This window comes from Crotalus tigris, unplaced genomic scaffold, assembly GCF_016545835.1.
Source record: "Crotalus tigris isolate CLP2741 ecotype Arizona unplaced genomic scaffold, ASM1654583v1 scf7180000017633.3093840, whole genome shotgun sequence".
NCBI lineage: Eukaryota > Metazoa > Chordata > Lepidosauria > Squamata > Viperidae > Crotalus > Crotalus tigris.
This window is the reverse complement of record NW_024096527.1, coordinates 2206162-2234030: the sequence shown is the minus strand read 5'-3', so window position 1 is coordinate 2234030 and position 27869 is coordinate 2206162. Positions and strand designations below refer to the sequence as shown.

At 41.9% G+C, this 27869-nt stretch overlaps 1 protein-coding gene across 1 annotated transcript in view; it reads right to left on the bottom strand.

The window, feature by feature from the left end:
• Positions 1–27641, bottom strand: part of CNN2 (calponin 2) — a 35841-nt gene extending 8200 nt beyond the window's left edge. Inside the window, exons 1-3 of the mRNA XM_039334745.1 lie at positions 27446–27641; positions 3257–3378; positions 2137–2203 (exon numbers count right to left, since the gene is read on the bottom strand). Coding sequence (XP_039190679.1) covers positions 2137–2203; positions 3257–3378; positions 27446–27508 — 252 coding nt within the window. The 5' untranslated portion in view covers positions 27509–27641. The remainder of the gene's footprint in view (positions 1–2136; positions 2204–3256; positions 3379–27445) is intronic.
• Positions 27642–27869: the final 228 nt, after the last annotated feature.

The following is a 27869-nucleotide window of genomic DNA, read 5'->3' as shown; positions in this document are numbered from 1 at the left end:
GCGGGGCCGACGTGGCAGGGGCTGGTTCCTCGCTGTTTCCAGAGGGCCTTGTGGAGCTAAGACTGAATGCATTTCAGCATAGAGGACCACCACAAAACCGTACAATGGCTCCCGGCTGACCTGGGCCAGGGCCAAGGCAGAGCGGGCCGTTCCCTCACTGTTTCCAGGATGACTTCACGGGCCACATGAACCCACTTCGCGGGCCGCATCCGGGCCCCGGGCCTTGTGTTTGACATGTCTGTCTTAGACGATTTGGTGGGGACGCTTCCTCCGAAATACAGATTTCCTTCTCTGACAGGCCCAATTCATGAACTTGACTGACCAATCTACAGATACCTCCAGTTCAGAGTTCTGTTTCTAGTCCAATTGCCTCCAAACTTTCCAGCAGAGCATGAAGGCTGAAGTGGCTCTTTCCCATTGCCTGGTTTCCAGAATTTGGTTATTCACTGATAGACTGCATCTGCTCTTGGAAGTTCCATTTAGAATTAACCACAGGCAGTCCTCGGCTTACAATCATTTATTTAGTGACCGATCAAAGATATTAGGACCCTGATTTATGACCAGTCCTTGTAGTTATAACCATTGCAGCAAACCCAGGCTCACAGGATTAAAAGATGGGCACTTGGAAACTAGCATGAATTTATGACGGTTGCAGGGTTATGAGATCACCATTTGCGCCCTTCCCAACCATCTTCCCACAAGAAAAGTCAATGGGGGAAGTCAGGTTCGCTTAATGACTGCATGATTCACTTAACAATTGTACTGATTCGCTTACCAACCCTGACAAGAAAGGTCATAAAATTAAATTAGTACCTCTAACTTAACCACCACTTTGCTTAATGATGGAAATTCTGGTCCCAGTTTTGGTCATGACTTCCTGTAATACCTTGTTTCCCTGAAAGTAAGGCCTACCCTGAAAATAAGTGCTAGCTTGATTTTTGGGGGTGGGCCTAATATAAGCCCTACCCCAAAAATAAGCCCTAGATTTTGGGCCAGGCACACATCTAAAAATCAAGTTAGGTAAGGTGACCAGCTTTTTTACAATGAAAAGGAGGATGCAAATAAACTGAAGAAAAAAAAGTGAGTCTAATGGATGTGTGTGTGCCGTGTCGTGTTTCAGTAAGAAGTAAACAAAGCCCCTTCTGTGTGGCGCACTTTGCGTGCGGCGCACTCTCTCAAAACAATTCTGTGTGGAGTGCATGCGTCTCATAATTGCGTCTCACCGCACAGTACCGAGCCTTGACGAATCGTCATGTCAAATACAAATAGTCACATCACACGCAACGGATCGGATCAGCATCGATCGAATACGAAGATTTACAGATTAGTCTTCAAATATCGAAAAGGAGGACATGTAGGAGGACCCTTTTCGAGAGAGGACAGAACTTACAAAAGAAGGACTGTCCTCCCTAAAGGAGGACAGTTGGTCACCTTAAACTAGGGTGGGGGTAGGGGATGGAGTTGCCCCACCTGCCCCATACCCACTTAACTTGCAGCCACGTCTCTCCTCGTCGGCCCACTTCTTCTATGGCGTCCCCAGGCCTGCATTTCTGAGTCACAGGTCTTTCCGAAAGGCCTCTGCAGCCAAGAACCGAGTTATGGATTCAATCTATAGCTCAGTTCTGCAAGACCTCTGCAGCCAAGAACCAAGCTATGGATTGAATCCACAGCTCGGTACTCAGGTGCAGAGGCCTTCCGGAAAGGCCTGGCTGCATAATGCAGGCCGGAATGCAGCTGCAGAATAAAGCTGTTCCTTCAGTCCCAGAAGAAGTGGACTGACTGGGCAGGGCTGCCAGTGCCGGAGGTGAGTAAGACTTCCCCCCAAAATAAGACCTGGTGCCTCTTTTGGAGGCAATAAATAAATAAATAAGACCCAGTTTTATTTTCGGGGAAACAGAGGTAGGCAAATTAAATCCTCAAAAACTGATTCTCCTTGAAAGCCAGTTTATTGGGCAGGATCTATTACATCCCAGGATTGCAGTCTGCAATACGTCAACATTACATTACATTCTCTGCAAACACAGAGAAACATGTTCTGACTCCACACATGGTTGCTTAATCATGGCTTACATCCCAATTTTTTTAAAAAAATCATCATTGCAATTTAATTTCCCGTCACTGCAGGCAAGTATTTACCTGATGCCAGTTGAGAGAAGAGGTGTTGATTTTCTTTATTGAACCAGGCTGTAGTTTGTTTATTAATCTGGAGAGTAAAACACAGTTTCAGCTAGATTTAATGCAGTTTTAAAGTCACTTGCAGATATCACAATGGGAATGAAAACCATGTTTACACTATCTCTTGCAGAATGAATTTTTTCCAATGTATGTGCAAACTAGAAGGCAATTTATATTCCAAAATCCATTTCACTCCCAAATTTTACAAGCAAAAAGGAAGAAATAATAGGAAAACCCACAAAAATGACATTATAGGCAAACTACTTATTAAAAAAAGGACACGTAAGAAAAAGTACAAAAACGCAGAAAGGTACATATGCTTATGTACTAATTTTTGTGTGGATTTCCTAAAAATAAATAAACAAACTGGTGCAGCGATGGAATGAAGCCAAGTGAAAGCAGACGAGAGTGGGGGGGAAAAATGAAGCAACATCAGAAACAAATCCAGAACAAAATCATTAGGCTCTGTAAATTATTTTTCCATCATATGAAACATTATGTCTTTCACCATCTCGTAACCAAATGCCACACAACCATTTAAGCATTCTGGGCCATTCCCTGCCTCCATAAACCCTTTTGAGAGCAGCCCACTGGCTCTTCCTGAAAATAATACAATTTCTTAGAACACATCCCGGAAGAAGTTATGGAATAATAACAGAAACGGTGCTTCAAGGTATACGTTTCTCTTCATTGGCCTACTTCCGTAGTGGCGAACCTATGACACGCGTGCCAGAGGCGGCAGTCAGAGCCCTCTCTGTGGGCACGTGTGCCGTCGCCCAAGTCCTAGGCCTTCAACTGGGTTTTATAAAACCTTTTCGCTTTAGGCCTCCGCCGCCGTGTGCAAAAAAAAAAAGGTTCAATCAGTCAATTTCAACTTCTCGCAGGAAAAAAAAAGATCTCGCAAAGTTGGAATTGATTGATTGAACTTTTTAGTCCCACTCAGTCTGCCGTCACCACAGTAGCCACATCCACCCAATGGGCCACACCCACCCGGCACCCGACGATACATACAGTAAGTGGGTTTTGGGTTGAAGTTTGGGCACTCAGTCTCTAAAACGTTTGCCATCACTGGCCTACTTACTCGCAAAGTATGACGCCATCTTTTAGCCCCTTCTGGAAATCAGGGCCAATCTGCCTCCCGGTGAGGTTTTCTATCCATACCCGTAATTCTGCTTCCTTCTGTGGGTCATATTTCTGGGCAAGCTGAAAAGAAAAACAGGTCCAGTTTGAAAAGAAAGCTTTATCCATGATCTTAGAAATGTATTACAGGTAATCCTTGACTTACGACCGCAATGGAGTGCAAAATTTCTGATGTTAAGCGAGACAGTTGTTAAATGAGTTGTGCCCCATGTAATGACTTTTCTTGCCACAATTGTGAAGTGAATCACTACAGGTGTTAGGTCAGTAACACGACTGTTAAATGAATCTGGGCTTCCCCACTGACATGGCTTGTCAGGTGGTCACAAAAGGTTATCGCATGATCCCGGGACACATCAGCTGTCGTAAATATGAGCCATTGCCAAGAATTTGAATTCTGATGACATGACCATGGGAATTCTGCAATGATCTGAAGTATGAAAAATGGTCATAAGTCACTTTTGTCAGTGCCGTTGTAACTTCAAACGGTCAGTATAGGAATTGTTGTTAGTTGAGGACTACTACTACTACTACTACTACTACTAATAATAATAATAATAATAATCTCGTGAAGATCTTGTGGGACTTTCGAATACAGACAGATCACCATTTGGAACACAATACGCCGGATATCGCAGTTGTAGAGAACCGAAGCGTACAACTGATAGATATCACTGTACCAGGAGAATTGAAGAAAAAGAACTGGAAAACATTATGAAATATCGCGACCTGGCCATTGAAACTGTGCGATTATGGATGAAACATGTAACAGTGGTACTCATTGTCATCGGGACACTGGGAACTATGTCCCAAAACTTTGCAAAATACATCAAGAAACTGCAGCTTCCTGCAATAACTCCAGCAATGTTACAAAAAATTGTGCTACTTGGAACATCTTATATTTTAAAGAGGTACCTGGTTGACACCTAGGATGCTGGTAGCAATCCTTGTCAACCATCAGCACCAGCCCATTTGAATTTTCAGTTGACTGAGGTTCATGTCTAATGAATAAAAGATAATAACAACAACAACAACAACAATAATAATGTTGGAAGGGATCTTGGAGGTCATCTAGTCCAACCCCCTGCTCAGGCAGGAAACCTTATACCATTTATAATGCATCTTAATCACTTGTCGAGCTATGGACTGCAAGGATAGTGGGATTAGGAAGAAGAAGCAACTAAGAAGATTCATATCTCCTGGGAGGAAGGAATGAAAGTAGTCTTGACTTATGACCAGTCACTTAGCGACTATTCGAAGTTACGCCAAACCTCCCCAGATATATTTATGACCCAGATTCAAAGTTCTGATGACTACCTCCATCCTCCCCCACCAGTCACAGGATTGCATTTTGGGTGTTGGCAATTGGCCTACATTTACTGTTGTTTGCAACTCCCCACATGAGTGCAATTTATGGTTTGTTTGTTTTTTGCCAGAAACAGAGCATTTATTTTTGCTTTTCAGCAAAAACTGCCTACTTCAGACAATAGATTATCTTAATAACCGCTTCTTGTTTAACAGCTACAGAGTTTGCTTAATAACTCCTGCAAAAAAGATGGTACAATTGGGTCTGGTCACATAAGTGGCTCACTTATCAACCAGCACAACTTACGACTGTAATTCTAGGCTTAATTACAGTCTAAGTTGAGGACTACCTGTAAATGGGGTTTTACATCAGAAGATTAAAAAAAAAAGGAAATGTAATAATTTGCACAAGGATTATGTCAGGTACTAAATAGTGATATTATCTGTGCACTGTTCAATTAGGGTAAAACAGTTCCTGATTTGTAATAATTCAGATGCAGAACTATATTCATATATAAAGACTATTCCAGTGTATATTTAATTCATCAATTGCAACTGCTAAATCCAACACATTAGATTTAGAATTTGGAACTCTCTTAATAGATTGTAGGAATGCTGTAGATGCAATACCCTAAACCAGGGCTTTTCAACCAGTGGTACGGGTACCACCTGTGGTACATTGGCACCTGTTGGTGGTACGCAACCATCCTAGAAAAGTGGTAGCGGGGGAGGGGAATGAGCTGAACCAGTGGCAGCACCGCAAAAGCCTGAGTGAGATGGCTGGAGCTGCAGGGCTGTCAGAGCTCAGCAGAAGCACCAGGATCAGTGCTGCTTTCCAGCTGATCGGTGCTTCTTCAGGGCTGTCAGGGCTCAGCGGAAGCGCCAGGATCAGCGCCAGGTTCCAGCTGGAGCTCAGCGCTGATCCTGGTGCTTCCGCTGAGCCCAGAAGAAGCACCAATCATCTGGAATGTTGCAGCATCTCCAGGGTCTTGTGATTTACATTCAGATGCTTGGCAACTGATTCATATTTATGATGGTCACAGTATCCCAGGGTCATGTGAAGTGACCAAAACCTGCTGCAACCACCCAGCAGACAGGGGGGGGAAATAAAAGCCAAACACCCCCCACCCCACCCCTGCTGCCAATCCTCAATAGAAATGCTCACAAGAATGAAAACCTCGGACAGGAGGAAGAGCGCCGCCGGGCGGGCAGGCAGGTGTCTTGCTTGGCTGTGCCTTGGGAGGCACTTTTTTCAGTGCCATTATAACTTCGAATAGTCACTAAGCAAACTGTTGTAAGTCAAGGACTACCTGTACTTCATCACTTTTTTCCTTTTGGGGGTGGTCATCAAGTTTTTGATACCTTTCTAGGCAACTGGTGGTACTCAGATGTTGCCATATCCTAAAAGTGGTACAATGGGTGAAAAGGTTCAAAAGCCCTGATATATATAGACTTCTTCTTTTTTGTGGTAGCCCCTGAGATATTGGAAGACTGCTATCATGTCACCCCTCGTCCTTCTCTTCATTAGACTAGACATACCCAATTCCAGCAACCGTTCCTTATGTTTTAGCCTCCAGTTCCCTAATCATCTTTATTGCTCTTCTCTGTACTCTTTCTAGAGTCTCAACATCTTTTTTCCATCGTGGTGACCAAAACTGGATGCAGTATTCCAAGTATGGCCGTATCAAGGCATTGTAATGTGGTATTAACACTTCACGTGATCTTGATTCTATCCCTCTGTTAATGCAGCCTAGCACTGTGTTGGCTTTTTTGGCAGCTGCAGTACACTGCTGGCTCATATTTAAGTGATTGTCCACTAGGGTTCCAAGATCCTTCTCACATTTACTACTATTGGGTGAGGTACCACCTATTCGGTACCTGTGCATTTGGTTTTTCTTGCCTAAATGTAGAACCTTACTTTTTTCACCACTGAATTTCATTTTGTTAGGTAGTACCCAATGTTCAAGTCTGTGGCATAAATAAGTACCCTGGAAGTCAAAATCAAGGAGAAAAATCTATCCAGGCAGCCACTGACAATGACTAGAAGGCATATAATCAATTAGTCAGTAGAAGTTGAAAATAAAATTCAAAACAATACTGGTACTAATAGAAAATAATATTTGTAGCTTGGTGCTCTTTGAACTTGGGTGTTTTTTTGCAGACATTTCATTACCCAAACTAAGTAACATCATCAGTGTTAGGATGATGGTATTACCTAGTTTGGTTAATGAAACATATGGAAGAAAATAACATGCTCAGAGAGCACCAAGAGCCCCACAAAACAATAGTGGGTCCAAAACTAAAGTAGTTGTTTTCAGGAAGAGGTAGACTAGGTCAAATTGGAGGGAACATATAGATCAAGTTAAGTCCTACCTATACTTAAGACTTGCTTTTACAGCAACAGTTTGCTGGGTCCCGCATTTTAAGAAGAGTTATTTAAGGGCTACAGCCTCTGCAAACACTATAAGGCAACTCTCTAACCATACTACTCAGGTTTTCTAATTCCACTCATAAAGATATAACAGCAAAATAGTCCCAAAGATCACATATGGTGCAGAACATATAAATGCCTCCTTACTGGTACTTTTCTGAAATGTATCTTAGGGGTAGATAAGTCTACCCCATCTCCAGCAATAAGGGCAGAGTTGGGTATACCTGTACACAAAGTAATTTAGTAATTATTCAATTACTGGCTGAAGAGCCTATTTATGGACCCAGATAGATTACCCAAGCTGTGTTTTGTTTTGAAGAGCAGTTGCATAAGACGCTTCCTGGCACTGGGGCCGCCCAACTTTCAAATGTCATCTCACAATGTGGATTCTCCATCCAGTTCATGGTCCAATCAGATCTAAAGGCCAAGGAAGCTTTCAAACAAAGCCTCATTGATGTGGCTGCACAAGATGACATTGCAGCACTTAATTATGTCAAGACTTTGAAGTGTCTGACTGAGCAGAAAGCAGCCTCCCAGTTAGAAAAACATTTAACAAACTGGTATGCCTCAACATTTCAGAAGAGCTTTTTTCCAGAGCTCCTTTCGAACAAGCTAGACTTCGTGGTAAGACATGGGAGGTTTCATGGAGTCCCATTTGAAAAAAGACTGTGCTTTTGTGGAGCACCAGCTCTTCAAGACATTAGATTGCAAACTGTACTTTGCAAAAAAGTATTATTAGATTATTATTTAAAAAAAAAATTGGGGCAGCCAGGAGAAACTATCTTAGTTTTTGCAGGGAATGAAGCTGCATATCATAGTAAAGCTGAGCTCCTTATATCAAAGGCCATTTTGAAGAGGACTTAGATCAGATTGGGGGTTAGCTGTAGGGAATGACAATTACTATGAATATGTTGTATTTTTTTTTTGTATCAATTTGTATATTTGTATTAGTTTTATAGTTTTGATATGGTTAAATAATTAAATCAATAAAAATTCCATTGTATTGTATTGAATTGTATTCCATTCCATTCTATAACAATAGTGGGCCAAAAATAACAGAACGTAGTTTTAAAGGTATAAATTCAAGGTTGTTCAGGCAGAAAACAGAACTCAAATGCAAAGGTGTAGGATGGGATGTCTATGGAGATTCCCAGTCATCCAGGTCATAGTTATCCCAAAGATGCTTTTTCACGAGGCAACTCGACTTCCTTATTTTTCTTTGAAGATATTTCGCTTCTCATCCAAGAAGCTTCTTCAGCTCTGACTGGATGGTGGGAAATGGAAACATTTATACTTCTGCAGACAGCTGTTCATTTGCATTCTTTTAGCGAGTGGTTAAATCTACCTGGAGGCTTATCTGTGTCTTCAGGGTCACCTAAGTAGTGCAAATGGGTGTGGAACCTTCCTGGAACTGCTGAAAGGACTGTGTTGTAGACTGGAGATAGATTATGTCGTATTCCTCCCCCTCTGTTGAGAGAGGGCTGTTCAATTTTGACATAGATGGCCTCTTGGACCCCCCCTCTTTCAAACCAGTGGTCCTCTCCCTCCAAAATGTGGACTCTGCTGTCTTCAAAAGAGTGGCCTTTGTCTTTTAAATGCAGATGGACTGCTGACTCTTGTCCTGATGGGTTTGTTCTCCTATGCTGTGCCCTACATTTATGAAGTTGTTGTTTCTTTTCCCCAATGTATAGATCTGCACATGGCTCACTGCATTGTACTCTCTGGGTGTTTTATCCTTGGGGTGGACCAGCCTCTGCCTTAGTGTATTCTTAGATTTGAAGTGTGCACGTATGTCGTGTTGGTTGAAGATCAAAAAAGACCTAGCAGGAGCTCCTCAGTAACAGACGAAGAAAACAATAAACGAAGCAACATAGTCATTCTATGCATTGCAGGAATATCGGAAAAGCTCAGGAGGATCTTCTTCATAATAATTATTTTTTATTTTTCCAAACTCTCCCCATACATATACCGTGATATTTATCAGATGTTAACATACATTCTTTTTACATTCATATATAAGATACTTTTAATAAAATGAAATAAATACATACACATGACTTTTGGTGTTGCTCGCCCATTTCCCCTTTCACTGTATCCACACTCCTTCTTTCTCCCTTTCTTCTCTTCCCTACTTCCCTCTTCTTCCTCTCCTCTTCTCTTCCCTTCACCACTCTCCTCCCCTTTCTCCCCACTTCTCCTCCAACCTTCCTACTTCCTTCTCTCCTCCTTTACTCTTTTCTCTCTCTCCTCTCCTTTCTTCCCTCTCATCCCTCTTCAGATACAATTCAGGGGTAATGTCCGAGCAACTCCTCTCTCCAAATTTCCCTATCTGTATTATATACAATAAGATTAATTTTCTCTTACATTAATACTTCTATTTATCTAACGGTATGTTGTTGTTGTTAATTGCGAAGTCGTGTCCGACCCATCGCGACCCCCATGGACAACGTTCCTCCAGGTCTTCCTGTCCTCTACCATCTTCTGGAGTCCATTTAAATTCACACCTACTGCTTCAGTGACTCCATCCAGCCATCTCATTCTCTGTCTAACAGTATATACTTCTATAAATATTTATACAACCTCCAGTTATTCAATACTGTGTCGCCTGGGTCTCCCTGCTCAGGAGGATCTTCAACCAACACAATCTACAGCTAAAAGAATGCAAATGAACAGCTGTCTGCAAGGAGTATAAATCCTTCCATTCCCCACCATCCAGTCAGAGCTGAAGAAGCTTCTTGGATGAGAAGCAAAATGTCTTCAAAGAAAAACAAGAAAGTCCAGTTGCCTCCGGAAAAAGCACCTTTGGGATATTAGGATGGGATAAAAATCTCTGAATAGCAATTCAATTCAGCTGAATTGCACCAGTCGGAATCCATTTGAAGTACAGCTAGTCCTCAACTTACAATCATTCATTTAGTGACTGTTCAAAGTTACAACGGCACTGAAAAAAAAGTCCCTTATGGCCCTTTTTTACACTTACAACTGTTGCAGCATCCCCACGGTCACGTGATCAAAATTTGGATGCTTGGCAACTGGCATATATTTATGACGGTGGCACTGTTCCAGAGCCATGTGATCACCTGCTGCAAAGTCAAAGGGGAAGCCAGATTCACATAACAGCCGTGTTGTTAACTTAACAGCTGCAGTGATTCACATAACATCGGTGACAAGGAAGGTTGCAAAATGGGGCAAAACAGCACTTAACAACGGTCATACTTCGCAACGGAAATGGCAGGCTCAGTTGTGGTCCTAAGTCAGGGGTGTCAAACTCAATTTCATTGAGGGCCACATCAGCATTGCGGCTGCCCTCGGGGGGCAGGGGTGTGTGGCCTACTGGGTGGGTGTGGATGGAGTAGGTGTGGCCTATTGGGTGGGCATGGCCAGCTCTACCTCGTTCGCATCAAGGGTGCTTGTGGGGGGCTGGGCAGGAGTGGGACAGATCTGAGGGTCTCTGGCAGAAGGGGGTGGGACCGGGGCAAGTGCCAAGGCATGGTCCACTGAAGGAGCCTCACTGCCTGCTGAAATCCCTTCACTGGAGCCAATAAAGCTGGATATGTGATATAGGCAAGGACCATTTGCTGGCCACTTCCAGGCGATGGTGCATTTCTTCATTCCTCACAAAGGGTGACAACTCCACAGCATGCACTAAGGGGGCGTGGCCGACACTGCACGGGCTGGTTCCTCGCTGTTTCCAGATGGCCATGTGGAGCTAAGACTGAATGTGTTTCAGCATAGATGGCCACCACAAAATTGTACATTGGCTCCTGGCCGGCCTGGGCCAGGGCCAAGGCAGTGGGGGCCGTTCCCTCAGTTTCCAGGATGGCTTCACGGACCACATGAAACCACTTTGCGGGCCGCATCCGGCCCCCGGGCCTTGTGTTTGACATGTCTGTCCTAAGTCGACCTGAATTGTGTTGAGTTCTAAGCACCATCCTTTAAGAAATTCAGGGAAAGTGGAATAGGATAAGAGAAGGGCAATAAAGAATGATCAGGATACTAGAAGTGGGTTCTATGCTGCAATGGCTGTAAATACGAGGACAGACTGAAAGGAACTGAGAGTTTTTAGCCTTAAAGAGAAAAGAGGAGGATATAGCCCTTTGCTGATATCTGAAAGGAAGACACAGAAGGAGGGTGAGATTTATTCTCCAAAGTTCTAAATGCAGAATACAGAATAATAAAATGAGGAAGACAGGTTCTACATGTAGTCCTCACTTAATGACCCATCACTTAGCAACCACTCAAAGTTACAACAAACCTCCCCAGACCTTTTTACGACCTATTTTCAAAATTCCAACAGCCATATGCACACACACACGCACACAGAGTCACATGATTGCATTTTGGGTGCTTGGCAATGGGCTTGCTTTATGGTCATTTGCAGTATCCCACAGTCAAGCAACCATGATTTTTGGTGGGTTTTGCTGGGAAAAAAGGCCCATAAAAAAGATCGGAAAATCGGGATGGGCACATGTGGCCTGCTTAATTAGCACCATGACTTACAATCACAATTCCAGGCTTAATTAGAATAGAATAGAACTGGAAGGGACCTTGGAGGTCTTCTAGTCCAGCCCCCTGCTCAAGCAGAAGAACCAATACCATTTCAGACAAATGACTGTCCAGTCTCTTCTTAAAAACTTCCAGTGATGGAGCACCTACGATTTCTGAAGGCAAGCTGTTCCACTGGTTAATTGTCCTCACTGTTAGGAAGTTTCTCCTTAATTCCAGGTTGCTTCTCTCTTTCATCATTTTCCAACCATTGTTTCTTGTCCTGCCTTCTGGTGCTTTGGAGAATAATTCGATCCCCTCTTCTTTGTGGCAGCCCCTCAAATACTGGAATACTGCTATCACGTTGCCCCTGTTTCTTCTTTTCTTTAGACTAGCCAAACTCAAGTCCTGCAGCTGTTCTTCCTATGTTTTAATCTCCAGGCCTTTGATCATCTTAGTTGCTCTTCTCTGAACTTTTTCCAAGGTCTCAACATCTTTTTTGTAGTATGGTGACCAAAACTGGTTGCAGTATTCCAAGTGTGGAATTAAGTTCGTAAGTCAAGAACTATTTGTAATAGTATCTCAGAAAACCTGCTTAAGAATAACGGCAGAGGAATCTTTTAAAAGTTAAAGAAATCGTCTGTTGGAGGTATCTCAGTCTAGATTCCTGGACTACTGTAAATAATGAGTAAGACTCTACGGCCATGAAACTGCCTTCCAACTCTAGGAGTCTCCTGTCTGATCTGAACACAAAACCAAGTTCACCCTTTCCCACTCTCTTATATTTAAACAGAATGAATGTTAGAGAATGGATTCGTTAAGTACAATATCCAAGGCCATCATGTGGTTGTTTGGATTTTATTTGTTGAGCTGATTTATCTCCCTGCTGCCACGAGCCGAAGACATCATATGCAGCATTTACTTCAATATTCTTCACAACAACAACAATGCCGTGAGAGAATTTAAGTTACGAGACAGTGATTCAAGAGAGATCCAACTTAGAACTAAGAAGAAATTTCCTGACAGTTCCTGAACAATTAACCAGTGGAAGGGGCTTTTCCCCAGAAGTTGTGGGTGCTCCAACATTGGAGTTTTCAAGAAGAGATTGGACAGCCATTTGTCTGGAATGGTACAGGGCAGGGGTAAGCAACCTTGGCTCTTTTATGACTTGTGAACTTCAACTCCCAGAATTCCTGAGCCAACATGGCTCAGCATGGAAACCTCTCCCTTTCCCCTCAGTATGGCTGGCTCAGGAATTCTGGGAGTTGAAGTCCACGAGTCATAAAAGAGCCAAGGTTGCCTACCCCTGGTATAGGGTCTCCTGTTTCAGCAGGAGGTTGGACTGGAAGACCGCCAAGGTCCTTTCCAATCCTACTATATTCTATGTTCTATGATTGGGCCCTTGCCAGTCAGTGAGCTCCCAAGTCTGAAGGTGAACCAGATACTCTTGTCACAGTGCTTTGTAAACTATGATTTATGTTTAGTAATCTTCTTAAATTGTGATTTCTTGAACAAACTGTATAGCCCAGGCTCAATCTGAAGCACTGAACATAAACACTTCCATACCATCCCCGTTTAAGACAACATCAAACAGAGGAACTAGATTTACACATCACACTAAACCATAAACCACAGTTTACAAACTTTAACAGCTGGATTCACCCTGCACACTAAAGCAAAACCAAATATGCCGTATTGTGGGTTTGCATGCTGTGCACAGTAGGTCTTTTGCTTCACAATCAAGCATTTAGTTATTTAAGCCACCTCATTCATCAAACAAGATACTAAGTGAGTGGCATTCCACTCACATTGCTTTAATTACAAGCAGTTGCTTATTATGTCTTTAGTTTCATCTCTATTGTTAACTGTCTTTGGAAAAATTGAAAACAAAAATGCTGCAATCACAGAATAACTTGGTACATACTCTCATAGGATCTGGCCAGAAAGCCGACTTCAACCCAGGAAAGTATCACACCTCTCAAATGTTCTCCATCAGTTCTAATGCAACCCCCTGGAGCAACAGGGGCAGACTGGCGCTCCAGAAGGCTGGCAGGTTTTCACACCCAGCTGATTTCCTGCTGACAGGACAAATACACCAGGGGTGTGTTAATTGGCTTAGTCCGATACCGCTTCTCCTTCTTCCTGGTTCCCAATGCAGAGACAGAAAGAAGAAGCTGTAAATGCAGCCTTTGGCACGAAGATTAACCAGACCTATCTCCGGCTTCAGAAAGTCTTTCCAACTTGGTTCAAAGCAAGAAATAGTAACTACTAATTATCGGTTTGCATTTTGTGCAGACTCAACTGGGCGTGCACTGGGCCATCTCTAGTTTTATAGCTCTCAAGAGGATGGCATCAAATACACTGACTCAGATCCATGCTGATCTTAGCCCTAACAGGATTTGTTTTGAGACTAACCGAGCAAATTTAGGCATTGGTGTTTGTAAAACACAGAACGATCAAGAAAATTAGTTCTCAGCAAATAGACCAAAGTTTCTCAACCTTGGCAACTTTAAGATGTGTGGGCTTCAATTTCCAAAATTCCTCAGCCAGCAAGTTGAAATCGACACATCTTAAAGTTGTTAAGGTTTCAAAGCACTGGACTAAAGCATCTAGTATTAGTTTTTTTGTCTCTCTCTCTGTGTGTCTCCCTCCCTCCCTCTCTCCCTATAAATCAAGTCACTCTTTTATCCCAGCCATGCAATCTCTTATATTCTACAATTATATACAAATATGACATCAGTTACCATTAATGCACTGCCCATACCTTCTTAGTGACACAGGAGAGCAAGTATCATTCATTTTCTCTGTTGCAGCCTCTTCTTGCCAAATGTGGCATTTTCCAGATGTTTTAGGATCTTAAAATTCCCAACCAGGATCGTGTCTGCCTAAGACAGTGTTTCTCAACCTTGACAATTTTAAGGCATGTGGACTTCAACTCCCAGAATTCCACAGCCAGCATTGCTGGCTGTGGAATTCTGGGAGTTGAAGTCCACATGCCTTAAAATTGTCAAGGTTGAGAAACACTGGCCTAAGATGATAACTACAGTCCATATCTATCCAGAGGGCACCACACAGTTTCTGACACCTAAGTATTTTCCTAGCAACAAGGAAGCCAATGATCTTCCACAAGTTGGAATAGGTTCTGCCACTGTTATTTCTCCCCTCAAAATTTACCACTTATAAAAGTCTGTTCCATAAAAATAAGAGCTGGTTTGGTGCAGTGGAAACTGGGAGACTATGAAGTTCTCTCTTGGGACTAAAAGCCAGCTGGATGATTTTGGATCAGCCCGATAATCTCACAGGGTTGCTGTTGTAGGGAAAATAGGAGGCAGAAGTATTATGTACAATGCCTTGAATAATACAAATGAAGGTGGATAAAGATCTAATGATAGTAACAGTGATTTTGCAGATCAGCATGAGACTAATGTGGAGAGAGTTTCAAAGATAATTAACTAGGGTTTCCTCCCCCCATTTAATTAAACTTAGGAGGTATAGAACAACGCCAGCTTTTTGGGTGCTAAAATAAGGGTGTTAAATATACTGGAATCCAGTATCTATCAATTAAGCGTAATTCTGAATTGCATTTTGAAATATAAAGAAAGAATTTAGATTCCAAATGAATGTTAGGCACTATTAAAGGCAAGTCAATAGTACATACAATGATGCTGTTCTCTTTGACTGAAATGTGTTCAAGCACATCTGTCTGGGTATTTCTATTTGAATTCCTGTGTTGAGCAAACCACTGAATTCCCTGCCCTAAATGCTTCCTAATATTTAGTATTCAGATAGTTAGAAATTTTAGATTTAGGATTCTAGAATCCCTTTATCTAAATATTCCCTTATTACAATCTGGACGAGCCTCAAGTTAAAACTTTAGACATTTGTCTTTCAAGTATATGGAGAATTATTCAATTTTCCCTTCTTAAGTCAAATATACCACAGAGATTTGAAGTTGACATTTTCTGCTAGAAAGCGTCTTATTCAGCCCCCTGTTCAGTTCAAGTAACTTACACATCCAGATTAAATATACTCAGCAGCTAAGAGGCAACTGCAGGATTTGCAATTCACACATGACTGCAACCGTTACCGACATCTTGGTCCATGTATTGACATGGCTTTCTAGTATTTCTCTTGAAATTCTGGTTCCCGTGAAATCTTTTAACATTATAATAATAATAATAATAGTAGTAAAGTTAGAAGGGACCTTGGAGGTCATCTAGTCCAACCCCCTGCTCGGGCAGGAAACCCTACACCATTTCGGACAAGTGGCTGTCCAGTCTCGTGGCATGACCCAAACATTTCCAAATGGCTAAAAGAAAAAAGGAGACAAACATGCCTGCCAAAAATGGAGAACGAATCTCCTGAGGACCCAGATTGTTGGGGGCAATGTAAATATATATATATACATTGCTTACTGGTGTGTACACCGCTTAGAGAGTGCTTGCACTTAAAGCGGTATATAAGTCTCATAAATAAATAAATAAATAGCTCTGTTAGAGACTTTAGCAAAAGGCCTTTGGCATATTGTACAGTATATCTTAGACCAAAATCTCAGGAAAAGCTGTTTACGTAATGCTACTAAGCATTTTGCTACATACTGTTCAGAGTTATGATTAAAGGAAATGCTGTCTGTTCATTGTCTTTGAGCTATACATGATAAAAGGTTAATGAGGCAACCTTTTATGTATAACCTAAAGGACAGAAGTGTGCTTGCTAGTACACATTCTTTCACAAGCATTCAGCAACTAAAAGGAAACCACAACACAAAATAAACTGGTCTGAAGTAGCTATTCTCCCATTTGAAGTCCTTCTCCTTCCGTATTTTAATCGCTGAATACTGTACAGTATTGTAGTTCGCTTCACACACATGAAGCTGCCATTTTCATCAACTGGCTGGATTCACAATGAAATGCTAAATGCTAATCATGGTTTACAATCTATAGTAGCAGTGTGGCTTCCGCTACTATTGTTAAGCGAATTACCCATGGTTGTTAAGTGAGACACCACATGACTGCAACTTGTGATTTTATAGCTGGCTTCTCCGTGGACTCTTGATTGTCAGAATCCAGTGGTGAAGGACACAGATGGCAATCACGTAACCATGGGATGATGCAACGTTAACAGTACTGAGAGAGAGGATTGACTGTAAAGTTATTTTTTCAGCACTATTGTAACTTTGAATGACCGCTAAAGAAGGTAGTTGCTAAGTGAGGACTACCTGTACAATTAAGTTTTATAACCAATATTCAATTCCTCCTTTCTCTTCCTACCCTCACACTTTGAGAGCAGGCAACTAAATTTCATTTTTGATGTGTGCCGTTGTGCCCACAGTAAAAAAATGACAATAAAGGTTATCATCTTATCTTATCTTATCTTCCCTGCCCGCTCCTGTTGTTTTTATCCAAGGGAGGAGAAATTTAATTCTCCCATTGATTTAAAACTTTTTTAAAAAAATAATCCTTGAAACTACAGTATAGAACAGTGTTTCTCAACCTTGGCAACTTGAAGATGTCTGGACTTCAACTCCCAGAATTCTCCAGCCAGCAAAGATGGCTGGAGAATTCTGGGAACTGAAATCCCCCCAGCTTCAAGTTGTTAAGGTTGAGAAACACTGGTATAGAAGAAATAACTTTTTCTCCCACCTGAATTATAGGACCTGTTTAAAAAGTGCCACGTCTCTTCCTAGGCAACACTGCCTTATACTTTCTACCCAACTGACTTGGGCCAGTTTGACACAACCCTGCTAGATTACTATAACATGCTTTAATTAGGGCTGCCATTGAAGACTTTGAAGGGGAAGATAGTCCGAAGTAGAGCAGTCTCTGCTGAGAAGAAAAAAAATTGTAACACTGCGACTCTGCATTGAGGCTGCTGCACTGCTTTCACAATAATAGGCTTCTGTAATTCTAGGTGCTGTTTTTAACCTTGAAAGCCCAGAGATCATGCCTCCCAACCAGATATAACTCACCCTGGGCATTCCCCTCCAAAATTGCTGTTCCTGTCCCATCCGAAGTGAAGTTAAGAGAAAGGGGGAGAGGATCAGAGCCCTGACTTCTTAGAGGCAGCCCCATTATGAACTCCTTTCTACTATGGGGCAAGGGGGGAGCTTCCACTTCCCTTGCATTTCCCAAAGCTGTGAAAACCACTTTGCTTTGCCGACTTGCTTCGGGCTCACAGAGCATGCAATCTTGGAGGTCGTCCCCCTGCTTTGTAAATTAATTTTATTCTTGTTTTAAATGTCTCCTACCAGAATACAATATGGATTCTGTATTTTATATGCATTATTGTTTTTATAGTTCCAATTGTACACCACTCAGAGTAACTCTGTGAGTGAACTAGCGAGCTAGTTGGAGAGAGAGAGAGAGAGAGAGAGAGAGAGAAGGAGGAGGAGGAGGAGGAGGAGGAGGGAGGGAGAGAGAAATAGAGGGAGGGAGAGAGGGAGAGGGAGAGAGGGAGGGAGGGGGAGAGAGAAAGAGAGGGAGGGAGGGACGGAGGGAGGGGGAGGGAGGGAGAGAGGGAGAGAGGGAGAGAGAGGGAGGGAGAGAAAGGGAGAGAGAGAGGGAGGGAGGGGGAGAGAGGGGGGAGGGGAGAGAGAGAGGGGGGGGAGAGAGAGAGAGAGACCTATCTTATTCTGAATAGCTTTGTGCAAACCTGGGTAGTTTGGGTCACTTTACGTGCAAACTTCTCCTTTTCTTCTAGGTTGCCCTGAGCTGTAAGAAGCAGAGATGGCCCGGAAATGTTGAAACAAACAACACCAAAGGTGTTACTTAAGTTGCTACTCAATGCATGATGCAAACTTATTTAATGCAGCACAGTCCTAGCAATCCAGTATGTTTTATTTATGTGTATAAATGTATTCATTTATACATTTGATGCAGCTGCCCATCTCAAAAAACACTGACTCTAGGCGGTGAACAAGGATTGAAACCCCAAATAAAACATGCTATAAATAACAAGCAGAAACAAGAAACTGAACACATTATTATATTAACTCTTAACTAATGGATTCATTATATGTGGTTTTATATACTAACATTGTTTTATTGTTCACCCGGTTTCAAATTATGTTTTTAATTATATCTCTGTTATATCTCATTTTTACCATTTGTAAACTGCCCAGAGTCACTTGGATAGTGAGATGGGCAATGTCTAAATCTGATTAAATAAATAAACATACTCACAAGGTCTACTCTAAACATATTCCATCCACTTCAAGTTGTAGGACTAGAAGACAACAGATCAGCCAACAGAGCTCACTTAATTTTCCCAGCCCCAAAGCTTTATATAACAAGCAGTTTTGAATGTCTTACAAAGGGCTAAAAGAACTGGGGACATCAGAACTTCAAGGGGATATTGTGGAACTTCAAATCTGATAAACCATAGTTAACTCAAAAGCTATAGCTTTCTAGAGATTTTCCCAGATTTGCTAACTAGCCAGGATACATATAATTGGGGCTGCTGAGAATTGAATCTTAGATTTCAAGAATTCAGAACATGTCCACAATTCCTGGAATGTGATTCTTTCTCCTTTCTCTACAAGGAAGGAATTCACACTTATTCTCTTTTACTAAACCTCTGGCACAGTTTTTGCCCATTTTTAAAGACACATATCCCATTTATCTTCTGAAAAAATTCTCAGCAACTGTGCCTCGAAGTTAAAAAAAAAAAAAAGGATTTATATCAGTGTTTTTCAAGCTTGCCAAATTTAAGGTGAGTGGACTTCAATGCCCAGAATTCTCCAGCCAGCATGGGGAATCTGGGAGTTGAAGTCCACGCATCTTAAAGTTATCAAGGTTGAAAAACAATGCTCTGTCTGAGAGGTTCTTGGTAGAAATTGGAAATTCTAGAAACAGTATTGCTCTATACCAGGATTCTCCAAACCTGGCAACTTTAAGACTTGTGGACTTCAACTCCCAGAATTCCTCAGCCAGCACAAAATTGTGACTTATGACCCTATGTATCAGTGATGGCGAACCTTTTAGAGACCGAGTGCCCAAACTGCAACCCAAAACCCACTTATTTATCGCAAAGTGCCAGGACTGCATCAGCATTGTGGTGCCCTCAGGGAGGGCGGGGGGCATGGCACACTGGGTGGGCGTGGCTGCAGTGGTCATGGCAGACTGGGTGAGCATGGCCAGGGCCAGTCTCTCACATCTCCGGGGCATCCCCGGGGGGCAAATGCCGCTTGCTCACTCACTTCCTGCCCTGTCACTTCCAAACGCCACATGCTCGCTACTATGGTGAACTCTGCTGGGGCAACGGCTCGCATGCCCACAGAGAGGGCTCTGAGTGCCACCTCTGGCACACTTCCCATAGGTTCGTCACCACTGCCATAGAGGTTAAGTGAATCATTGCAGTTGTTAAGTTACTAACACAGTTAAGTGAATCTGCCTTCCCCATTGATTTTGTTTGTTAGAAGGTCGCAAAGAATGATCCCATGATCCCGGAACACTACAACCGTCATAAATATAAGTCAGTTGCCAAATGTCTGAATTTTGATCATGTAACCATGGGGCTGCTACAATGGTCGTTAAGTATGAAAAAGGGTCACAAGTCACTTTTTTAGTGCTGTTGTAATTTTGAATGGTCACTAAAGAAACTGTTGTAAGTCAAGGACAATCTCTACAGAAGGAAGCAGATTTTAAATCTTCATAGCGCAACAGCAGTCACCAAATCATATATCACCTAAGTCTCATTAAGGTTCAGGGGGAAAACCCAGGTATTTTTTGCCTTTAAACTGAAAAACTGAAATAATGGAAAACTTGAGAATTTTGGCAATTAAAGACCAGAGCAGATTACAAACACCAGACTTTTTCCTGCCACCAAGATGGCCTGAGGACAAACACAGAACCAAGTTTTCCACCACTTCTCTGAATAAGAATCTATTACTCTTGAATAAGAGGATGTTTAAATGTGGGGAAATAGAATTAAGTAAGAAGCAGGCAGGCTGTGGTTGATTAGGACAAATTTTACAGTTAAGTTGGACAGTGGATGCATTCAAGCAGACAGTGTTTTAAATTGGATTCTGGCATTGAACAAAGGCTTGCATTCATCGGCCAAACTATCTCCTTCCAACTTTAGAATTTTTGTCCTACTCCAGCAAACTAATCTTTATGTATCTTGAAAGAGTCAAGATAGAGGGTTTCTGCAAAATAAGTATTACTTTTGATTAGCTATTAGCTATTATAATTAGCCCAGAGCAAAGATTCACTTTTTTCTCATCCCATCGTGAAACGTTACTTCTGTATTACAAGTATGAAACTGAGAGCACTGGGATTGTCTGTCAGGAAAAGAGAGCAGAAAGAAGAAACAGGATTATAGGAAACCATATGCAAGTTTCATTCTTCAGTTTCTCTCTTGGGGGATAATCTTGAACTAACATTTGACAGAGATCTCAACTTCCGAATTGGCATGCTCCTCTCCAAACAGCTGGTGACTTTGAAATAAAAATCTTTTTATACTGCATTTAGCATTTTTTCTCCTTCTCCTAAACCACAAAATTATCACTTTTCGAAAGTACAATCTGCATACAGTACTAAGTTGTCTGTTTTTCTTCCTTCTTTATACATATTTGCTATTACTTTTTTAAACAAAATATAGATTTTGAGCATAGCAATTTTCCATTTTAGGAAAACAAAAAACAAAAGATTTTGGTCTTTTATGGTGGCAGAATTTGATTGCACAATCAAAATATACAGACAGGGACAAATAATTTAGTTTATGCTCCACGTTTTGAATTCCAAAGCATTCATTTAGTGACTGTTTGAAGGTATAAAGACACTGAAAAAAAATACTTATGACCGTTTTTTTGTTAGCATTCCCATGGTCACATGATCAAAATTCGGACATTTGGCAACTGGCATCTATTCAAGCAGAGGACAATGTAATTTGGATTCTGATGTACATTGACTAAATGGGCTCCTTCTGACAGTGTAATTCCATAATTTTTGTCCTATTCCAGCAAGCCAATCCATATATAAGGGCAATTTGGAAATAAACCTCCATTTGGTTACCAACGACAGACACTCGCAGATACAGAACTTTTATTATACACATTAGAAAACAACAACATTACATTACTTTTTGACATAATCGCCATTCAAATTAAGGGACTTGTCATAACATCTTACAAGGTTTGAAATTCTTTCTGCAAAAAAAATCTCCCACCTGGGAATGAAGCCATCCTGTAACACAGTGGTTCTCAACCTTTCTAATGCCGCGACCCCATAATACAGTTCCCCATGTTGTGGTGACCCCCAATCACTTATACATCACTGGGTGCCAGGGGCATGGCCAAAGAAAAGGGGGGAAAAATGGCGGACAGCCTTGTTTGGCGACCCCCGTGAAATGGTCGTTTGACCCCAAATGGGGTCCCGACCCACAGGTTGAGAACCACTGCTGTAACAGCATCGTGAAGTGCATTGTCATTGTCGAAGTGGTGCGATGCAAACTACTGTTTTGTGTGTGTCTGAAGAGGTGGTAGTTGCTCAGTGCCAAATCTGGGCTATAGGGGGGGTGATCAAAAACATCCCAACAGAACCGAAATTTGGGGAAAGTATAAACAAAGTGCAGATATCATGAACCGACAGACTTCACAGGCCTTTTTATCGATTTCCTGAATGAGTTCATCATTGACTACAGATGGGCGGCCACTTCTTGCCTCATCGTGCACGTCAGTTCGTCCATCTTTAACCATGCGACACCATTGACGTACAACAACTTCACTCATCCCATTTGGTCCATAAACATTACACAGTTCGCAATGAATCACAGTTGCCAAAAGTTTTTTTGCACATAGGAATCATATTACTTCACATCTGGAGGGATTTTCTATGGCAGAGTTCATTTTCAATTAATCTAGCTCAGGGGTAGGCAACCTTGGCTCTTTTATGACTCGTGGACTTCAACTCCCAGAATTCCTGAGCCAGCATGGCTCAGCTTGGAAACCTCTCCCTTTTCCCTCAGCGTGGCTGGCTCAGAATTCTGGGAGTCGAAGTCCACGAGTCATAAAAGAGCCCAGGTTGCCTACCCGATTAGCGAATGAGTCAAATGCAACACAACCTTCTCCTTCCACTCCTCACTGCCTACTGAACTATTGTGCACAGCGCCATAGGATGGGCATCGCTATCCCCACCTATTTCTCGCACGTGCTCAAACGGAGGTTTGTTTCCGAATTGTCCTCGTACATTTGGGGGAATTAGAGAAGAAATAGAAAGTAAAGACCAAAGCGATCACAGTGGTGGTAGGAGCACTTGGGGCTGTGACCGCTAAGCTGGGGGAATGGCTCCACTAGATCCCAGGAATGGCATCAGCGCTCTCTCTGTCCAGAAGAACACAATGCTAGGAAAAGCTAAGATCCTGCACAGAACCATCAAACTTCCAAGCATCTGGCAGAGGACCCAAGACTGAGGAAGATACACAGCATCAATCTGAGACTAAGAAGGGACTCTTTTATATATACAGGTAGTCCTCGTCTTGCAACTATGATTGAGCCCCAAATTTCTGTTGCTAAGCGAGACAGTTGAGTGAGTTTTGCTCCATTTTATGACCTTTCTTGCCACAGTCGTTAAGGGAACTACTGCAGTTATAAAATTAGTAACAGGATTGTTAAGTGAATCTGGCTTTCCCCTTGACTTTCATTGTCAAAAGGTCGCAAAAAGTAAACAAGAGGACCCCAGGACACTGCAACCGTCATAACTATGAGCCAAATGCTAAGTGTCTGAATTTTGATCAGGTGACCATGGGAATGCGGTAATGGTTGTGGGTACGAAAAACAGTTTGGGTTAAACATGCTTTTGGATCAGATTCACTCTCATGCTTCAGCCTCAGCCAAGATGCCTTTTTATCCAATTAAAACTTTAAAACTTGGGCTTTTTTTCTTTAACATTCAGTTCAAGCCTTCTGACAGCTGAGAAGGAAAAAAAGATTAGTGATCCCACAAGGGGATCAAAAATGTGCTCCTTACCCAGCCAACTTCATAGAAGAAAGTCACCAGAAAGGGAAAACTACTCTGCATAAATTGGGGAACACTTCTTAGGTGCTCACCAAATCACTAAAAGTACAGGTAGACCTCAACTTATGACCACAATTGAGCCCAAAATTTCTGTTGTTAAATGAAAAATTTGTCAAGCAGAGAAAAACTTCTATCATCTCACAGACCCAAGGAGCATGGTTACACCATGTTCCCAGGAGTGGCTGCTCCTGGTTTAAAGCCAGGAATCAACAGAGGAAAACAAGTGGAAGCGTCCAGTGGGTGAGAAGGAACAGGAAACGGAGCAAATGAAGGATTTTAGAAATAAGACAGAAATGAAGTTGGTTCAAATTTCAGAACACTGTCACCTTTTTTCAGGGACTTAGATCAAGCCACACCTTGCTAAGATCTTGTCCTAAATTCCTTTAAGACAGATGCTATTCATAGGGGAGAAAAAAAGTTGTGCTTAATTTTGATTTGGATTTTTTTCCCCTCTGCAAAGAAAGCTTCTGAGAACATCTTTTCATTCTCGGGGGCATCTTCCAAATTGTAGATGAGAATCCCTGTTGCTAATCATGTTTTCTATCTTTAGCATTCTGAAATTTCACTGATTCTTCCCCACATTAACAAAGCCCAGTGAAAGGTATTCCTTCTTCAGTGGTTTTAATTGAGGCATGAGAAATTGGAGAAGCTGTAAAAGTCATTGCATGTGCATGGGAAGATAGCATAAGCCTACATATCTCTTGCTATCAAATAAATAATTGCAAAAACGCTTCTCCCCATTCTCAGTCTCTTTACTGTAAATCTTTACTGCTTTGGATGGAACACTTAGATGGATCTCCAAAAAGCTAAGCAGGACCAAGTCCTGTTTAGTGCTTAGACAGGTGACCACTATGAAATCCCAGGCCCAGCAAGCTAGACTGGAAAGTTGACAAAACAATGCAGAAGGCAGCAGTGGAAAGCCATGTCCATATTACTGCCAAGAACACAGCACAGGGATGTTTATGAATCCACTGAGAGTTGATTTTAATTCAAAGCTTTCACTGAAAAAAAGCAAGACTTTCCTGCACAGCCCTAGGAGAAAAAAAATGACTTCAGAGATACAGGTATTAACATTCTAATGACCTGTTTTGGGATGCTCACTTGTGTCCTACCTCATAGAAGAAAGTCACCAGAAAGGGAAAACTACTCTATATAAATTGGGGAACAATTTTTAGGTGTTCACCAAATCACTAAAAGTACAGGTAGACCTCAACTTATGACCATGAATAAGCCCAAAATTTGTTGTTAAGTGAGAAATTATCCCATTTTACGACATTTCTTACCACAGTTGTTAAGTGAATCATTGCAGTTGTTAAGTTACTAACACAGTTGTTAACTGAATTTGGCTTCCCCATTAACTTTGCTTGTCAGAAAGTCGTAAAAGGTGATCACATGACATTGAGATACTGCAAACTGTCATAAATATGAGTCAGTTGCCAAGCATCAGAATTTTGATCATGTGACCATGGAGATGTTGCAGTAGTCATAAGCGTGAAAACTGGTTGTAAGTAGAGGATCCCCTGTAGTGACATTTTGCTCATGCATTTCAAGATGATGAAATTTATTCATTTCTGCTAATTTACTGTTTCACACTTCCTAGCCAAGGATACCTGGTTAAAGGTATTTTTGCAAATTGCTACTCTCTCTTTCTCAGGGATTAACTCCTTCCATCACTTCTCTAAGAACAAACACACTCTAAATCTGGCACACAAAAAAATAATAAGCCTTTCGTATGACCCACAAAGGCTCCTAAGAAAACCTAAACTAATGGTTCTGCTTCCAAGTCTAATTTGAACCCTCTCCATATTGTGGCTTCCTATTTCTCCTAGCATTTTCCGTTTACTGTAAATAAATCTAGCCTTTGCAAAAGCCAGATTAAATACGTTGGCATCAAATATGCTAATTAGTAGATGTCAAAACATTTCTGTCTCTCAAATATATTGTTCTTCTAATGGTATTGACCTTGAAACTGTGAATCATATTTTATTGCATATTGCATAAGTTTTACAAAAGTTTTTGGCAGAGTATTATCTGGCCTTGTAAAACTCAAGGCCAGGAAAGATATTTCTGAAAAATGTTTTATTCTCAGCTAAACATCCTAAAATTACAGGGTCAACAGCCACATTTTTACAGCTATAAAAACAAGGCCTTTACTAATAAATTAAAAGATTTTAAATGATTTATGTAATATCTCTGGAGGTATTTAATTTGTTTATTTGTTATCTTACATCAAACTTTTTAATCATATCTGTACTTTGTTATTTGAGACTTTCGGCTATGTAACTATAACCACAACAATAATAATGTGGCTTAATCTACTGAATATTGTGGCTTTTATATAGATGAAAAAATACTGTACTATAAGAAAACAAAACAAAAGAGAAAGTGCTTTGGGAAAATAATGTGGCTCCAGAACTAGTTTAAACATTGAATTTAAGCAGATCAACAGATCTCAAGGACCTTGAATTCTGTAAAGAAATTGTCCTTTTCAACAAGGTTTATCCAAGCCAGATGTGGTCAAAACATTTCAGGATGAAGAATATGAGAAAATTACAAACATGGGTATTTTTAGGCATCTATCTATCTATCTACCTACCTACCTACCCACCTATCTATCTTTATAGACCCAGCTTTGGGAGGCATGCAAAAATTATGTGCCATCAAGTTATTTTTGATTCGTAGCCACCTCACAAATTTTCTCCATGAGGCTTGCAAAAGGAAATTAATAGCAAATATCTCAGCAATTTAAAAAGCCTCAAACTATAAAGCAAAATAATTGCAACAAAATAATAGCAGAAAACAAGAGGAAACAGATGTGTATCTTTATTTATTCTAAGCCTCTTAGGCCTGCTGAAATAAAATTGTTTGAGTAAAAGGAAAGTACGGGGTCAATCATGGCGTGAGGGGAGAGCATGTTGTATAAGTGGGAAGGCATAAAAAGGTTTGTCTGCCATTCCAAACTTCCCAGACCTGCTGTTGGGAGGCATTTGCAGCAGGACCCCTTGCTCAGTGTTCAAACTGGACAGGCAGCCTCAGACTGGACAGGTGGTCCTGATGCTGCCAGGTGACAAACTGTGTAAGGCTTTCTAGATGATCACAAGATGTTGGTTTTGGACTTGAAGCCAAGTAGCAACAAGCACAGCAACAATAATGCCAATATCACTGTTTTAGTCACTAGAAAAGCAGAATATATATCTGTTGCAGAATTATTTCGATTCCACCAGCAAAAGAAAGCTCAGAGCATGGCCTCCTTACCCAGCTCTTCAATCACAGATTTCTTAAATCACACCTATCCTTCAAAAAATACAAGGTTGCCAACCATTCCGGGTTCTTTTGGGCTCCCCACAACCCAGTGAGGTAGTTTAACTGAGAGTAAATCAAGGTTGCTCATCTGATACTGATTTTGTTGCTACGCTCGTTTGCACTCTCTACTTCGCTTCACTTTTGTTCTCGGCAGAAGCCACCCAAAAACATTCCGAAATAGAACGTTCCTAAGCTTCCTGACAGAACATTTCAACGTTCAAGCTTCCAAATTTGAAAGTGGAAGGAGCGCAAGACTCCAAATTATAAAGTGAAAAGAGAGCGCCTCTTTAGCCCACTTTTAACTGTAGCCGACGCCCCCAAAACGTATGTTCAAAGCACCAGCCAGGAATTCTAGGGAGCAAATCCCCTTTGCTCCTTTGAGGCTGAGGCAACTAAACCCAGAGGCAGGAAAGACGGCTTCTTAATTCCACCGAGCCCCCCTTTCCCCTTTTAATGGGATGCGCCCGGCCCCCACCCTCTCTCACGGCGCGGCGCCACACCTCCGCCAGAGCACACGGAGAAGCGCCTCTCCAAAGCAGTCGCCGTGCGCTCAGGGCGCACCTGGCCGCGACAGCCTCCCTGCCACCATCTCTCACCCGATTTCTGACTTCCGCAGACAAGCCGTAGCTGGGGCCCTTGTTGAACTGGTTACTGCTCATCCTCTTCCGGAACAGGACGGAATCTCCAACGAAGGCGAGACACGCTCAAGATCGTCTCAGCGGGCCGCCACTTTCCGCGCCTCCTTCTTCTTGCCCGAAGTTTTGGGGCCAAGAGAGCGCCGCCTCCCTCTTGCTGATTGGCCAGGAGTTGAAATAGCCTTATAAGGGCACAAAGAGCCGAATTCCTGAAGGATGGGAGTTTCCTGTGTGGGTCTTTTCCAGAAACCCCAAGTGTCCTGGGCATCCCCTCCCTCTAAATTAAACCCAAGTGGTCAAGGCAGTTCTCTTTCTCCTCCCGTCGGTACCCGGGTTGGCCGCTTTTTCAATAGCTGTGGCTATAGGCAGAGATTCAACAGGTTTC